Raw genomic sequence first — 16,189 nt, 5'->3', positions numbered from 1 at the left:
ACACCACAACCAAAATACAATATTTGTTTAATCATTTAAAGTCCACACATGAACTCAACACCATTTCACTCAGTACTACTGCAGATCTCTCTCTTCTGCCCATGGTCAGTTTATTGCAGTGAAAGACATGAAAACCAAAAGACCCATGGAGTAATATATTTATATGCACCTCGTGGTTGGAATAGGGTTTGATTGTAGGGTATGTGAAGCTCTCACAAGTTGTAAGACAAAATTTCAAACAAAAAAAATGCTTTGAGCTGGAAATTAAGTTGAAAATAAGGTAATAACAAAACTGGAATATGAATGGTAACTTTTACTTTAGTACATGAGGAAAACCAACAAGTTATTGTTAATCACTCATTATGTACTGTGAGAAAATACAAATGTCTCTTGAAATGGATGTAATACAGAAATACAAATTAAATTTAACATCAAAGAACCATATGTACATTTTAACATGGTTTATGTAATATTTTATTCTACATCATGTCATTTAGTTCTCTTGTACTGAGAAACAGAATTCAAGACACGTACTGAATTCCAGACTTTGGTTGCAGTGACTGAGTCGCTTCATGTCACTCTGGTCCACCACGCTGTAGCAAAGACAGAAAATATATTCACAGGTTTAGAACAGGACAAGGAAGGGCCCAAAATGACACTGTTTATGTACATAAGTTAAAGATAATGGTCTGACTGTAATCAATCATTTTAAGGGACAATTCTTTTCAGTGCTCTGGGAATTTAGATGGACAGTTCTTCCTCTCACCTGGATGTAGTCCATTTCTTCTACTGCCATTGGTCTCCTCCGATACCTTGCAGGGAGTAGCTGAATCGAGGACAGTGAGTCTGGCGTGCCAGGGATCGGGGTCAAAGGCACATGAGGTCTTGATAATGAAGGTGGTGCTACTGCTGAAGGTGAACTGGCAGCATTGTGTTGTGGAAAGTTGACTCCTAATATTTTTAATGCCTCTTGGGCTGAAAATAGAAAGGGGAAAACAATACAACAACTTTAAACCTCTTGGATCACCAGTACATTGTAACAAGACAGTAGCTATGTTTACATATGCAATTTATTTAAATCCTATTAAACTCACTCTGATTGGAAATCTACAACTTTCTGTACAGTTTTACACTGGACCAGAGGGCAAGTGCTACAAAAAACAACATGCTGCCAGCAGGGGAAGTTGAAACATGGTAGGGTGTCAAACTGGCAGCCGACTGGCCACATGCTGAGGCGCAGCTGCCAGCGATCTGATAGAATATAGACATAATATATTTGCTGGCAATATTTTTTATAATAGCAATAAGACATTCGGTTGTAATTATTGCATTATTAAATGCATTACACTCAACATTAAATTACAAATATTTGAGCTGTTTTAATTACAGTTATCCATTATGTACTACATTTTCTATTTGTTTCTCTGTTTTTGTGCAATATAACCATGTTTTTATTGTAAAGTATACATCATTCCATATCAAAACAAGCACTTTTACTTTGAAATTCTGTCTAATATCATCAGGACTATCTTATGATTGCCCACGCTACTAAACTGTTGTTTTTTTTTCTACTTTTTGTCTCTAGACCGGCCCCCTTTTGACCAAACTAGACGTTCATTGGCCCCCAGGTCATTTGAGTTTGACACCAGGCAAAGCTTCTGAGAGGGGGACACTGACAACAGCTACTTAGATTAGTCCAAAGGTCAGTCCAAAGTAAGTAAGCAATGTTTCTTCATCGTCTTTGCACTTCTTCCGCAACAGCAATGTGAATAGAAAACCCCTTCATTTTTATGTACAATGACACCGTGTGTCAGTGGAAACATCCTAACTCTGCCTGCTTGAAATGCCCCTGAATGACAGGTACATCACAGAGAGCATACACTTGTTAACCCTTCATTCACTTTAATGCAGACTCACCATTGGGCTTTGGGACCCCTTGTCTGTTAGGGAACTTGATCAGCGGAGCATGAGGCCGAATAGCCTGAAAAACCACAAAATTCAGACGGATGTATCATTCTAGCACAGCAGGTATGTTAACCACCTTCCTAGCAAACTAGTTCGAGCTTAGATTAGCCTCTTAGCAATTGGTTGGAGAAGACGGAAGACAACAGTAACTCAACCAAACTACAACCAAGGTTTGAAAAAAGACCATCTCTGAATGCACAACACGTTGAAAACAGATTGAATGCAACAGCTGATGACAACACTAATAAACCGAGTAGTAGCCCAGTTTTAAACAAAACAAGCGCTTACTGACTGTGTTGTCGTACTGTGGGTATTTTGGATCAATTTAAACTCTGGACAAATGAGCTACCTTCCTGCTACAGTGACATACTGCCACAACAGTAAACATGTCACTTAACTGTAGTTCTGGTTTAGCCTAATTTAAATTCACCCTGTCAACTCCGTGACAGGGTGTTTAGAGGTTTAACAAGGACACAACAAGGATACGAGGGCTCGTTAACGTTTGAACAACATTCTTCGAACAGCCCCAACAACACGAAAACTTAATAATACGTTTGTATTTTTCTACTATTCGTATGAGCACAACACACCAAGCTGTGGGTTATTTTAAGGACCAACGTTACCTGGATAACTCGAGCGGAGGGAGCTGCCATTTTGGAGCTGACTTTGCTGCCCATGACGAACTCGCTCGTTTACTTCCGGAATCAAAGGCTCTGCGTAGTACCTGAAAGACACCGCGAGGTGGTGCTGCAGTTACACTAAACCGTGATGATGGTGGTCGACCAGAGCCTACAGTTAGCAGGTAACAGGACAAATAGCACTCGTTTCTACAATACACGTTAGACTACATTTGACACAAACGAACACCCTTTAGAGTTTGAATACTTTATAAACTGTAGGCCTACATTACCTCTAGCTGTGTCTTCACCTCTGTTGAGTGTTGTATAGCAAGCAGCGGGTGACTGCTGCTGTAGGTCAAATCAGGCCATACCACAGTCTTGTCTCCTTAAAATTGTACATAGACAAATAAATAGACCCTAAAACGCCACAAAGGTCCTTAAGACGTCAAAGTAATATCCCATAATCTCATAAAGAGCTGAACTGAAAATGTTAACATGCTCTCTGCGCTGAGCGACTATGACAATTATCATGCATCTTTAAATTTCACCCTGTCGATATAAAGGAAACCTGATCAGATGGTAGACTCTCGTCCAATCATGGTCTAGCATAACAGCAGAGATGTTTTATTGGGGGAGATGTGTCACTAGCACGAAAGTCATAGCACGTTTCGGATACAGTTTATCATATATGGATGGATATTAATTTAATCTAATCTAAAATGATTTAATACATTTTGTACACGCAAACTGAGTCGATTAACCCTGTGGCTTCTGGTGTCCTGGAGTCAAATTGAATTAAACTGTACTTATAGAGATATAATAATGATTTAATAGGTAATACTCATCTTGACTATAATATAAGATGTAAATGGTTAATATGAGACAATGGTATTTTTATATATTGATATTTTTTTCTTTTATAATGGCAGAAAAACATCTTTATTACAAGGCTCTTTGTTAATACAGCTAAGCGTTTAAACCCTGATACCATATCACTGCCATCTACTGGACCCCTAATTCATTGCAGGATTATGCATGGTGGACTATGGAATAAACACAATTATTTAGCACTCTGTAAATTTACAAACGACTTGGACTATATATAAATAAATACACTAGAAGGTGGCCAAGACCTTGCTACAATAGACTTTCTGAATGTCTTTATAGTTCTCTGACATATTGTTCACAGCAGAGTCACTTTTATCAGAGGTCTATTCATAATATTGCTTGTGTTTATTGAGTTCACAGATCTATTTCTACTGAGATGTGCGTGTGAATGGGTATGAACAATGACAGATAAAAAATGCGCTGCACATACTGTAGATGTGCTGTATGAATGTAAGAGTGAATGGATGAATGGCAAATACTGTAGTGTAAATCAGCTTTGAGTGGTCATCAAGAACAGAAAAGTGCTATATAAATACAGACCATTTACCATTTAATATAGGCCTATAATTCATTATGTTAACAGTTTTTCGTGCATGGTTGCATGATCATTGAAAGCACATGTTAAACCTGATAAAGCAGAGATAGCAAATGTCCCCACCCTCCTTTCAGCCACCCAGTCACAGCAGAAACGGAAACTACATCACAAGAGTCAAGTAACCAATTCACATTTTATTTGCTGTTATTTGATTACACAAACTGGTCCTTGGTCATGGAAAACATACAGGTCCTGATCTGATCATGGGCCAGTTCCTAACTTGAGAAACCTCTGTGGCTTCACTTAAAGTACGGTTTTACAATCAACAGAGGCACAGACCAGTGCTTCTCTCAAGTGAGGAGTCTGTCCCTGACATGATGTTTGTTTGGTGTAGCACTGTTTCCAGAGACTGTGCTCCACTGTGCAGCATCAGTAGTTCCACAGCATGGTGGCTTGACTGAAGGAGGCAGACAGACTCAGTTGCTCTTTGTCCTGCCAAACAGCTGTTTGAGTTGGTCTTTACTGGTGGCCTCTTTCTGCTGCATGAGATCAGAATGGCCCCTAGTGACACCCCAGCTATCAGGAGAAGACATGGAGGGACAGAATGGACGACCGGAGGCTGGCTTCAGGCTCTCCCAGTAGTCACGACGGGCTCTGCAACGGAAAAAAAGACAATACTCATATCTTTTATGCGTTGTCATTCCCTGGTGCTGTTAAAGAGCTCAATATGTCACATATGTCTGGGCTTTTGCTAGGGGAGGCATAGATATAGTGCGAGATATTGTGATTTTCTCCCCTAGAATCTTATTTCTAGTAGCTGTAGTAGTTGTGTTTATCAGTGTTGTAATTATGTGATTACGTGTGTTATATCAGGCTGTGTTCTGTTTTGAGAGGCTTTATTCATTGTTTATTAAACTATTTGTTTTCACCACTAGTTCTGTTAACACTAAAATACATTGTATTTTCCTTTTGGCCTGATTATCTTTATGTTATTATAAGCAGTTAACTTAAAAAATGTTGTACATGTTGTACATGTTAAGTACCACTGTCTAATTCACTTTAGATGAATGTCAGACTGACTGAGATGCAATGTGCATTGATTTTGGAAATATGACTCTGAAAATTGCAATTATTGACACTATTGAATCACAGAATTGCAATAAAACTCAATTGCAGTATAAATCAAAATGGCGCTCTAGTATCGTGATACAATCTTGTGACAAAAACATACAATACAACCCTATAAGGTGTGTATTTATGTTATTCAGTGGCTGATTTACTGACCTGGCTCTGACCCAGGGCTTGGTGTGCATTTCCAGACCCGCTCCCCAGCTGCCATGTTTCTCTGTTGCAGCGGGGACGATGCCTCTCTCAACGGCCAACTCCTCTGCCACAGCCCTGATGTGGTAAGCCTCAAATCCACAGCAGCCACCAATGAAGCGAATGCCAGCATTGTAGGCCTCTCTGGCGTACTTGTGCATGTCCCAGCGGGTCATAATCCTGGGCTCCAGACCTGAAAGAAGATTCAGTGTTACACACTGGGGCTGCATTTGATGAAATTGTGTATTTCTGGTTTCTTCTTGGCACAGTGTAGCAGCAGAACAGCAGAGGGCATAGACCTATGCATTCACAGTGAGTGTAATTTTACTCATGATTGCATTAACAGAACCGGAAACTTGAAATGTTATTACCGAAGGGGAACTCTGGCAGATCGATAAATCCCTGACAGTTGCAGTCAGGGGTGTGGAATGCCAGTGGCTGCACCATGTAATGAGCCTTCAGACCGGCCTTCTCCACTCCCTCCTTCATCATCTTAACGGCCTCCACGCAGGTCATTGGGTCAAAGTGGCAGTTGACTCCAACAATCTCAGCACCTAGAGGAAAGATCATGCAGTTGTGTGAGTGTCACAGATAAGCAAAGGGAAAATTCATATTAGGGACATGGCAATGACTGCTGTTTGCATTTTCAGTTGTAAATTTGACATAAACTTGGCCCCTGTACTCAGTGCCCTATCACAGAGACGTCATATGAGGACAAGATGCGTTAAAGTTGCAGTCAGCAGGACCTTATTTTGATTGTTGAGTTTAATCTATAGGTTATCAACACACTGTCCTAAACTCCTTTCATCAGATTCGCACATAACCGATAATCTGAGGCAATATCTTTATCTCTGAAAGTCAATGCTGATATAGACACTTGTTTTATTGTCGGAAACTCTTTCTTTATTTAGGTTTCTTTGCAGCATAGGAGGTTTTTTGTCAGTAGTGTAGCTCATGTATTGTTTTGCCCTTATTACCAGTGGTACCGGGGTGGTACTTTGTATTATCGTTAACCAAGTTAACAGCATGTTTTGGACATGGGTCAAATGAAGACCACTGAACCCACCAGCTTTGACCAGCTTGACAGCGCACTCTGCAGGTGAGACACCGTGCATGTCTCCCTCAGGTCCGATGCACAGGGAAGCAGCGACAGGCTTCCCTGTGGCCTTCAGCACCTCCACAGCCCACACGGCCTCTTCAACATGCTCAAAGTACTGCAGGACAAAGAAACCAGTCACGAGAGAAGACTAGAAGTACTAGAAAATTGCACAAAGTTAAGATAGAATTAATATGGCTGGGATCAAATGAAACAAAAAACTACCTCAGCAATCAGGAAGTCTACGTCTTTCTTGATGAACACATCCAGCTGTTTCTTGAAGATGGCCTTCACGTCTTTCTCACTCTTACAGCTCAGGTAGGACGGAGTCTGAGAGACTCCACCGGCAACCAGAGCATCGCCCTCATTGGCAACCTCACGGGCCAAATCGCAGGCGGCCTCGTTGATCTGAGCTCCCTGTTTGTAAAGAATAAAAAGTCTGATGTTTATCTTGAACAGAAACACAATTCCTAATGGAAGTTCATTTATGCTGCCTTATTTAACTTACAGTGGAGACGACGTTGCCCCTGTTCTCCAGTTTGTCATCACTGGCGTAGAAGGTGAAGGTCTGCATGACATTGGCTCCAGCCCTCAGGAACTCCCTGTGCAGCTGTCGCACTGATAATCAACAAACAAACAAGAAGAATTATAGGGCAAACCGAAAGAAATGACAGGGAACGCCTGCGATTTAAGTTGAAAATAGAGTGGCGAAGTTGGTAAAATCGTAAGTTGTCACCTGCTTCAGGGTACTCAACAGTAGCTTCAGGAGTCCATGGACCAGCTTTCACGTAGCCTCTCTTCTCCAGGGCAAACACGAAACCTCCATCACCGATCACAACCTCATCAGCGTTAAGACGCTCCAAGATTCCCTGTGGCGATGGAATAGTGCAGGCTTAGAATGACATATTCAACATATTCAGGCTGGAGTTGAGCCGCCTGAAGACTTTCACTCTAGGATCTTGCACTTGTAATTTGTCAATTTGCCTTGTGCACTTCTCTCCACTGCTCCTCTCATTTCCATCTGCACCTTTTGATTTCAATATGCTTGACTGTCACATTTAGACCACGTGTAACCACTTAGAATGCCTCAATCTGAAACTGTGCATGTATTTCACTTTAGTAATATGGCGTTTATACTGTTGAGTAAATAGTAAGCAATGCACTTGAACCCTCACCAGATCCTACCATGCATTCAATTTGTAATACGTCTTCATATATAAAAAAAAATTCTATATAATTATCACAACAATTAAATTTAAGTACATTGCTTCTGTTTTTCTTTTTGATTTATATTTGAAGCTGAAGATATTTTATCATTAAAGGTACATTTAACATACTAAAACCTTCCTAATTGCAATAGAATACTCTAAATGGCAAACTTAATGATGAATAATATCCCCCGTCTTTATTAGACTGAGCTGAAAGAAAACACTGTGGTGTTTTCACCAGGACACAAAATCTCTAGGTGCAGTATTCCTGATGACATTCCAAGAAAACAACTACATCAGATTCCCTGCATGGATACTCTGCAGGCTGGTGCTGGGAGCAGACCTTGGGCAAAAAGTCATCACATACCTTCTTTCCTGGTGCCATATTCCTAAAGCTGAATGGACCCCTAATTGCTCAGACTTTGAGGAGCTGAAGTGACAGCAGTGAGATGCAGACGGCCATTATAAATCTCACGGGCGTAGGGGAGGGGTCTACGTAGGAGCCATTCTGATTGGCAGAGGACAAGTTACACAACGACAGTGTTTACTCCTTGCCCTCCCTTATTGAGCTCAGCTGAATGAGAATATTGCAAATTTGTGGCCACTAGTTTGGTGCGGATTATTTATGACCGCTGGTGTGTTTTTACCTGTTCTTGTGGCCGTTGGTCAGGGTTTATTTTGACTGACACTGAAAAGACACATTAAGCCACTTTGAATAAACTAGAAAGTAATGCATTTGTCAGTCACATGCAAAATGTGTGACATATGAATTGTTGGAGACACTATTATGTCTGATGTTAAACTTTTTCCCTTTGTCCTATTGTTAAATGATGATTTTTCTTACTCAGGGTAGTGGAGCAGTGGTACAGTGGGTCGGTCCTCTTTCATCTGGAAGACGAACCCTGGCTCCTCAAGGGCAGGGTGGGGCACTTTTATCAGGGCATTTAACTCCACATTGCTCCTGATGGCTGTGCTGACAGCAATATGTGATAGAAACAGAATCATGGATGCATAGTGTGAATGACAAAACTGTATCAGCAGCTTTGAGCGGTCATCAAGTCTACAAAAGCGGTATTCATAAAGACCATTTTATGAGCTCTTCCATCGGTGTCTTAAAGACAATGGCCTTCACCTTTGCCCCACTCTTGCAGCTCAGGTAGGACAGAGTTAGAGATGCTCCACCGGCTCCCAGTGCATTTGGCAACTTCCTGTGTCAGGTCACAGGCTGCCTCATGAACCCTGAAATAAAGAGGCAGGTGAAAAGCTTGTTGATTATTGTCCTTTGTGCAACACAACTTGTGTCTTTATAGATAAATCTTTATTATATTTTCCTCATGAATCTCTGTATTTGGTGATTCTCAATATCTGACCCTGTTCTTGCTTAGAATGTTAGATTAAATCCTGCCCTAAGGAACTCCCAGTGCAGCTTGTTTGGTCATAGGTAAACACATGCATTTTTGATCAATAGGTTGGTAGAAATGCATGGGTGTGTGTGTGTGTATATGTGTGTGCACTCTCTCTTACCAGCCTCAGGGTGTGTAGCCTTTGGAATCCATGTCCTAGCCCTTACCTATAACCTCTTAGAGCAAACATGAAGCCTCCTCTGTCTCTCCAGCATTCAGAGGTTCAAGGACAGAGCAGGGGGAGCCATGGGTCACAGTTACCCCGCGATATTTTTACTGGATTAATTATGCATATACGCTGAGTGATAATTATCAATGCGTTTGAGAGATTGACAAATGTCAAAGAGTGCATTGAAGGTTTTATGATGCTGTATGTGTTTGCAAGAGAGAGGCTGCGGCGTAGGTACAAAGGTGCAAAGATAAAGGCAGTTTTATCTTGAAAGTCTCCAGCAGTGACTGCTTTAGTCTGGCTGTTTCACAAACCACACACACACACACACACACACACACACACACACACGTGCATGTTTGCACAGCATTCGTATGAGGACACTCATAGAAATAATGCATTCCCGAGTCCCTTACCCTAACCTTAACCATCACAACGAAATGCCTAACCCTAACCCTAAAACCAGATCTTAACCCTCAAAAAGCGACGAGGACTGGCCCAAAATGTCCTTACTTTCCCTGGATTTCCTCACTCCCTTTGGTTTGTTTTTTGGTCCTCACAAAGATACCCATACAGGAACATAAGCACAGAGTAAGACAAATAATAAAGGACTGTTATTAAACTTGACACAGGTAAGACAGGAAGTGTGGTTTGTTTGCAATGATCATATTCACAATCCAACCGAGTTCATCTCCAGTTTAACATAAAACTTGTTCCCACACCCCTTGCACTTTGTTGTAAACTACTGTATGGCAAGCCGTGGAAGTGGCAGTTCACATTGGAGTGAGATAAATGAATGGTTCCAGGGTTTAATACACCAAACTATACTTTTTATTTTTTATTAAACCAATACGGTCCTCCTGCTGCTTAGAGGAGTTTCCTGGAATGTAGCTCCAATGTTTACATATATGTAAGTGTTCTAACATTCCTGTTAGATGATGGACGGTTTGTTTTTCTCTAAAATAACTAAAGTGATGCTTCTGCAATAAACAGCAAAAAGATAAATTGGTTGCTATAAAACGATAAGTGATTCGCCATTTGGTCAAGAAAATAATCAGTGTGTTAATCAATAATGAATATAATCATTAGTTGCACAGCTTTACAGATATATTTCCAAAAAAACTCCTTAACCAAACTCTTTTGAGATGATTTTATATTATATGGCCAAAACAAATGTTCTAGAGCTTTGCACCAAAGGCTAACCAGGTTAACCAGTAATATGCCCTCACCTGGTCATAGCACACACACACACGTAGGCACACACACACACACACACACACACACACAGAGGGAGATCAACCTTCAGTGTTGGGGTGGTGTGTCGTTCTGTCAGCTCTGGGTCAATCCAGTTTCAGGGGGAATTTCACAGCAGTGTTTATCAACAGAGTCAAAGTTCAGAAAAAACGCCTCCCGTCTATATCTAAGTAGAAGATGAAGAACAGTGTGAATTCGATTTGACTTGACCATGTTCACCTTGACTGAGCAAAGAAGGCTAATGCAGTTGACCGCATAAAAGGAAAACATGTCCCCAACAATACATCGGTTATGGCCCTAAAGAGATCTCTGCTCACTTCACTTACTACTCGCATTATATTATGTTGACAAATAGATTATGTACGTCACAATAAGGGAACCAAAGAGACATGGAATGGTAAATAGTTCATGATATTCTCACTTGGTGGCTTTAAGTGGCCTTTTCTCTTTGCAGCCACAGCTAGTTCTTGCAGGCTGGGTCTGGAGCTGAGGACATTTGTGCAGTTGGACCGGGACCAGAGGAGGAGGAGATCAAGTGAGGACTGTGGCTGTTTGGCCTGGGGGTGTTAGTGGGGGACTCTTCACAGTGTGCTGCCGGAGCTGGAACTGTTAAAAGGGTGAGGACAGGGAGTGAAGCTGGTTTGGGGGGAAACCGACCAGGTTTGAGGCATTTGGGTGGAAGAAGGAGAAGAAGGAGAAGGGTGCAGAAAACTGTTTCTTGCTGTGGGGGGGGGGGGGGGACACACGCTTGTAATAGCTGTGGTTAACTATTGACTCTCTTCAAACTGATAAATGTTGAACTGTCACATGATCCTTTGGCCATGAGATAATGTTCTTTGCATTGCAAAATGCATCACAAGCTGTAGTAACGCCGCTGCTTTTTCAGTTTTTAGAGATAGATTATCAGTCATTTATGTTTCTGCTCTGACTGTGTGTGTGCATGTGTGGACACTAACTCTGGATGCGTCATCTTCACTCATGTTTTGTTTTTATTTTTGTTACTTCACGCGCCACTCCCCCCTGGTTTCAGTGGAACTCCTTCTGCCACTGCAGCCCCCTGTTTACCTCCACCCCTTCCTCTGGTCCAATCACAGCTCAAGCTGAGCACGACTTTCTGCTGAATCTGTCCATTCTTTGCGGATTTGTGGGCCACAGAAGTATAGATAGGGAGAGAGACATTGGTTTATGCAGATTGTGAGAAAAAGAGAGGGCGAGCACCCTGTGACCTAATAAACTTGAATAGGCTGATTTCTTATTTTTTCCCATGCACGTTAAGGCACCTATGATAAGAACTATAGCAGCTGGTTTCAACACACTCATCACAATCCCCTTCTCGGTTTGTTTTTCTCCTAAACATGCTTCTCTCTTTGTTACTAAACAAAGAGACGATGGCAAGAACTACTTTGTGACACAAGAGGGCACAAGAGTACAGTTTCCTCTGTCGATGCAGTGGCTTCCTCTCTTATGTACAGACAAGGTAGCTGATTAGAGCTAAAATAAAGTGATGTCAATTAAGATGCACCAAAAAATACCACAGGTCCCCAAATAGATGGATCGATGGTTCAATTATTAGTAGAAATTTTGCTGTGAAGGCACAAATACATCATAGTCCTTCACTGTCAATCAAACTGAAATTTCACTTTCAAACAACTTTAATAATAGGTATTTTTTTTATTATTATTTGGTTGTATGAGGTATTGACACAGGCCGCTTTTCCACTACATGGTCCTGCTCGGCATGGCTTGGTTGGTTTCCCATCACAATATAGTACCTCCTCATCATTGCACAGCTGCGTGAAACTGCTGTGTTTTACTCAAGACACACACAAACTAGTGACTTGTAAAGCAGTTGTTTTCATTGTACTGAATCATTAGAATCAGTTAATTAAAAATATTTGTTAAGTACTTCCTCCGTGACCGGAGTCACTGACCTGAAATGCAGTGGCAAGGTTTGTGATGTGGCTTGCCGCTAGTGATCGTAGGCTTTCAGCAGTGCTGTCACTAAATACACCATACTCCTCTGTTAAATGATGAGGTTTTAGACATTTACGTGCTAAATGTTAAGATTAACACAAGTTTTCAGGATTGTAAGTCTTTTAATTGATCTACAGTTCGGCATTGTTCACTTTGAGTCGCGTTGGACTTCTTGCTCATGCCTCTTCCTGTGACGGCACGCTGACCAATCAGTACACGTCAACCTGACGATGTCATGCATAGCTCAGCTCGGTTGGAACTAAAAAAATGTTTTATTAAATTAAATTTGTGTCACTTTGTTAACTGCAAACTCCCTGTACCAAAGTTCATAGAGAAATTAGCAATTTTTCATTTTGGCACACACTATAGTTACTGGTCTAAAACTGGTATAAACCAAACAAGCAGCAGTTAAATGGAAGCTTCTGTGTCCTTGCAAGCTAAAAACACTTTATTTCCTCCATGGACATTAGTTAGTGGTTTACAATCTCAGTTTCCATTAATATATTTTATCAGGTTATCCTTTTGTTAATTGGCTAAAATGTGTTTATCCTCATGTCAGTGCCGGCAGCCATGCTTTTAGTGAGAGTGAGTGTCCGTGTCTCATGAGGCTGGAGGATAATGAAATCATATATCGGCCTGAGGTAGCTGCTGTGTGTTGTTTCCCTTTTGTTTATTAGCAACTACATATGCGTGGTCTGTTTGTGCAGACACCTGTATCCATGATATAATGGGCTCTACTTCATTTTGGCAAAACAAACAGAAGTGAATCATTGTTAGGTTTGAATGCGTCATGGGATTTTACTTGAATGAGCCAGAGGACGCTACAGCATTTTAGACGATTTCATAGATGAACATTGCACATTAGAGAGAAAGAGTCGAAGAATATGTGAATATTCACCAAATAAGATCATCTGCAGTGTGTGTGTGTGTGTATTTCTGTGCACACACTCATGAGTCAGACATGGATTGAATAACCCCAGTGTTTTTGTTTTTTAGATGTGATACACAACTGCATTATCCATCATTCTGAAAGTGTGTTTTTGGCCACAGGACAAACACCGGAGGAGTGTTTATCTTTTCACATAAAATCATGACTTTACTTTAGCTTGGCTTTTCCGAGCAGAGACACTTTTATTTCTGTCCCATGTGTCTTTCTTTCTTTCTTTCTTTCTTTATTTCTTTCTTAACAGTGTGTGTGTGTGTTATGTTATGTTATGTAAGTATGTATGTGCTACTTTCTTTCTTAATTTTGTCTGCACCCCTTAAAGTAAATATGTGACCATGTACCATTTAAATATCTAAAACCACTCCTACATTTAAATGATGACAGCTTCTAATGAAATTGAATTCCTTTTTGGAATGATCCAAAAAGGAATTCAATTTCATTAGAAGTGGCAGTAAAAATCAATCTTAAATAGTCTTAAATTTAATTTGGAGAATCTTAGTAGCACCCTGATTGAAGAAACAAGGGTTTTCCCAACATTTGGTAAAACGGCCATGGAAATAATTAACATATTTCACAGTGACAAAAAGCCAGTGTTTAAAAATGTACATTTTCTAACCAGATCCTCATAAACCCACATTTATTATATTAAATGCTGCAAACCCACATCTTTTTTTATTTAATCTTATTTATAGATGTACTTTTATAACCAGGTTTAAAATGAAGGCCCTAGTGTAATTAACACAATTATACCACCCTTTATTTTCACACAAACATTCTCATCTGTACACACATGCACAAGGAATTGCATCATGGCCCAATTTCTGCACAGAGTGTAACTTCCTCCCCACAACCACTAACCATCAAACACAGTCATCCATCCCAGTGTCTCCTCAGTCCTGCCTGTCTTTCCCATGGAGTTACCCCACAGCTAAGAACATCTCCCTTCCTCTGAGACCAGCGCACCAGGAGGACCACACGTATCTATTTACAGACTCCTCTGCCTCCCACTGTGTTCTCACCAGCACAGCACACACAGACAGATCTGGTGTGGAGAAAGGAAGTCCTGGAGGCAGCGCCAACCAAATGACACAGCGGCTCGGCCAGAGTGCAGAAGTGAGGCCCCTGTGTGAGTGAGGAGACAAACTGTGGATTATGAAGTCTGAGGCTGGGAAGAATGTCAAGAGGTCGGCGTGAAGGACTGCACTTATCATACTCCCACTCAAGCATCCCATGGTGGAAATGAGAGATGGTGTTAACAGGCTGGGAAAAGGAGTTTCTGGGTGTGTGTGTGTGTGTGTGTGTGTGTGTGTTTAAGGTTTTCTAAATGGCTTGAGCAAAATAACAGAAACTGTGTGCAGCAGGAATGCAATAAATACCGTTGTGGCGAAGCTTAGGCGGCACAAACAGCAGAGGTATGGGCAGAATATTGGTCAGGAATAACATCATGGCATCATTACACGGCACAATTACAATTTACGATTCAAGTAAACAATATTATTTTTTTGGAACGTTCTAGTCACTAGAACGTTCCAAAAAAATAATATTGTTCACTTGAATCGTAAATTGTAATGATTCCTATGCACTAGAATCTAGTGCATAGGAATCACTGACATCTAATGGTGAGACTGCAGATTGTAACAAAACAGAGGACTCTTTAATTGTGTGCCTCCCTTTCCCACACAAATCAAGGGACTATGGTGGCTGCAAAATTGCAAAAGGTCTGGCTGCTCTGGTTTGAGCCAGAGCAGCCAGCCTTTCAGACAGTTCCTCCAGTCATCATCACAGGGCCTGTGATGATGACTGGAGGAACTGTCTGAAAGGCGGAACCAGTTTTTGATAGACAGCGTTGCAGAAACATACGTGACGGCACAGTCACATGACGGCTTCTCATACAGTATCTCTTACGGACTTGATGTTCACGCACATTCAGCAGTGGATTCTTGCCTTGGCTTTACGCACTGAGACTCCCTCAGTCTTTTCAGGATATTATGAACTGTACAAAGTGGGAGACCTGAATTTGTTTTCTTCTTCTTGTGCTGAGAAACATTGTCGCATAGACTTGAATCATTGGAGAAAATACTCCTTTTTATACCCAATCATGAAACGCTCACCTGTTAACCGTTAAGATACTAAGCGTGGAACCTTCCAAAACAGCTTTACTCTCAGTGTTACCAACTGTTTAGAGTGATGCTGCCTGCAGGCGTCACATTCATGTAAAAACACTGACACACTGACACTGAGAATCTTTTCTTTGTCCTTTTTGATTGTAAAGTAAAGGTCAAGAGATTTAGTTTTTATTGCCTTTTTGAGGAGTTCAGATTCAGGATCTTGTTGGTATGGCCTGTATACTTCTGCGCTTTACTTTTATTTATCTCCTTTAACTACTTCCTTTTAGCTTTTACACTCTGTTGTGAGTTTTATATCTGAAATCGTTTTGTCTCCATAACCATTTGTACTGTTTGTGGCGCTATCTTGACCAGGACTCCCTGGAAGAGGATACCTTGCATCTCAATTGGAGCTTCCTGGCTAAATAAAGGACAAATAAATAAAATTAAATAAATAAAATTGCATTTTTCGAAAGTGTCCCAACTTCTCTGGAAATAGGGTTGGTATATACACACATTATGTATATGTGTATATACACTATATAGCCATGTGTTTGTAGCAGAAAAGCCCTTGTGTTGCAGAAAACACGCTTGTTTCCAGAGTTTGAAAATAATGGATTACATTTACTCGCGTTGCTGTAATTGAGGACAGGTGAATGAAGAGGACAGGTAAATGATGAGGACAGGTGAATGAAGAGGACAGACAG

At 40.9% G+C, this 16,189-nt stretch overlaps 2 protein-coding genes across 2 annotated transcripts; both read right to left on the bottom strand.

Moving 5' to 3' along the window:
* Positions 1–10: 10 nt before the first annotated feature.
* On the bottom strand, positions 11–3,043 carry mrps36 (mitochondrial ribosomal protein S36). Its single transcript, XM_058637003.1, has 5 exons — positions 2,876–3,043; positions 2,589–2,689; positions 1,918–1,981; positions 767–975; positions 11–593 (listed from the first exon to the last, which is right to left on the bottom strand). The coding sequence occupies exons 2-5, from the start codon at positions 2,640–2,642 to the stop codon at positions 576–578; spliced, it is 345 nt and encodes a 114-aa protein (XP_058492986.1). The 5' UTR covers positions 2,643–2,689; positions 2,876–3,043; the 3' UTR covers positions 11–575.
* A 1,139-nt stretch (positions 3,044–4,182) lies between these two features.
* LOC131463421 (betaine--homocysteine S-methyltransferase 1-like) lies at positions 4,183–8,095 on the bottom strand. The gene is made up of 8 exons (XM_058635117.1): positions 8,000–8,095; positions 7,161–7,293; positions 6,933–7,042; positions 6,650–6,841; positions 6,395–6,542; positions 5,700–5,882; positions 5,293–5,521; positions 4,183–4,662 (listed from the first exon to the last, which is right to left on the bottom strand). The coding sequence occupies exons 1-8, from the start codon at positions 8,015–8,017 to the stop codon at positions 4,485–4,487; spliced, it is 1,191 nt and encodes a 396-aa protein (XP_058491100.1). The 5' UTR covers positions 8,018–8,095; the 3' UTR covers positions 4,183–4,484.
* Positions 8,096–16,189: the final 8,094 nt, after the last annotated feature.

Source organism: Solea solea, chromosome 8 (genome assembly GCF_958295425.1).
Source record: "Solea solea chromosome 8, fSolSol10.1, whole genome shotgun sequence".
NCBI lineage: Eukaryota > Metazoa > Chordata > Actinopteri > Pleuronectiformes > Soleidae > Solea > Solea solea.
The sequence above is the reverse complement of the archived record's forward strand: the minus strand, read 5'-3'. Positions and strand labels throughout refer to the sequence as shown.

Excerpts from the sequence above, each read along its gene's own strand:
- LOC131463421 (XM_058635117.1), bottom strand. Across the intron at positions 6,842-6,932 it reads GGGGCAACGTCGTCTCCACT|GGAGCTCAGATCAACGAGGC; the intron begins GTAAGTTAAATA and ends CTTTACAAACAG. Across the intron at positions 5,883-6,394 it reads TGTCAAGCTGGTCAAAGCTG|GTGCTGAGATTGTTGGAGTC; the intron begins GTGGGTTCAGTG and ends TCTTTCCTCTAG.
- mrps36 (XM_058637003.1), bottom strand. The coding sequence starts at position 2,642 with ATGGGCAGCAAAGTCAGCTCCAAAATGGCAGCTCCCTCCGCTCGAGTT. Across the intron at positions 1,982-2,588 it reads CCTCCGCTCGAGTTATCCAG|GCTATTCGGCCTCATGCTCC; the intron begins GTAACGTTGGTC and ends GTGGTTTTTCAG. Across the intron at positions 976-1,917 it reads AGGGGTCCCAAAGCCCAATG|CCCAAGAGGCATTAAAAATA; the intron begins GTGAGTCTGCAT and ends TTCTATTTTCAG.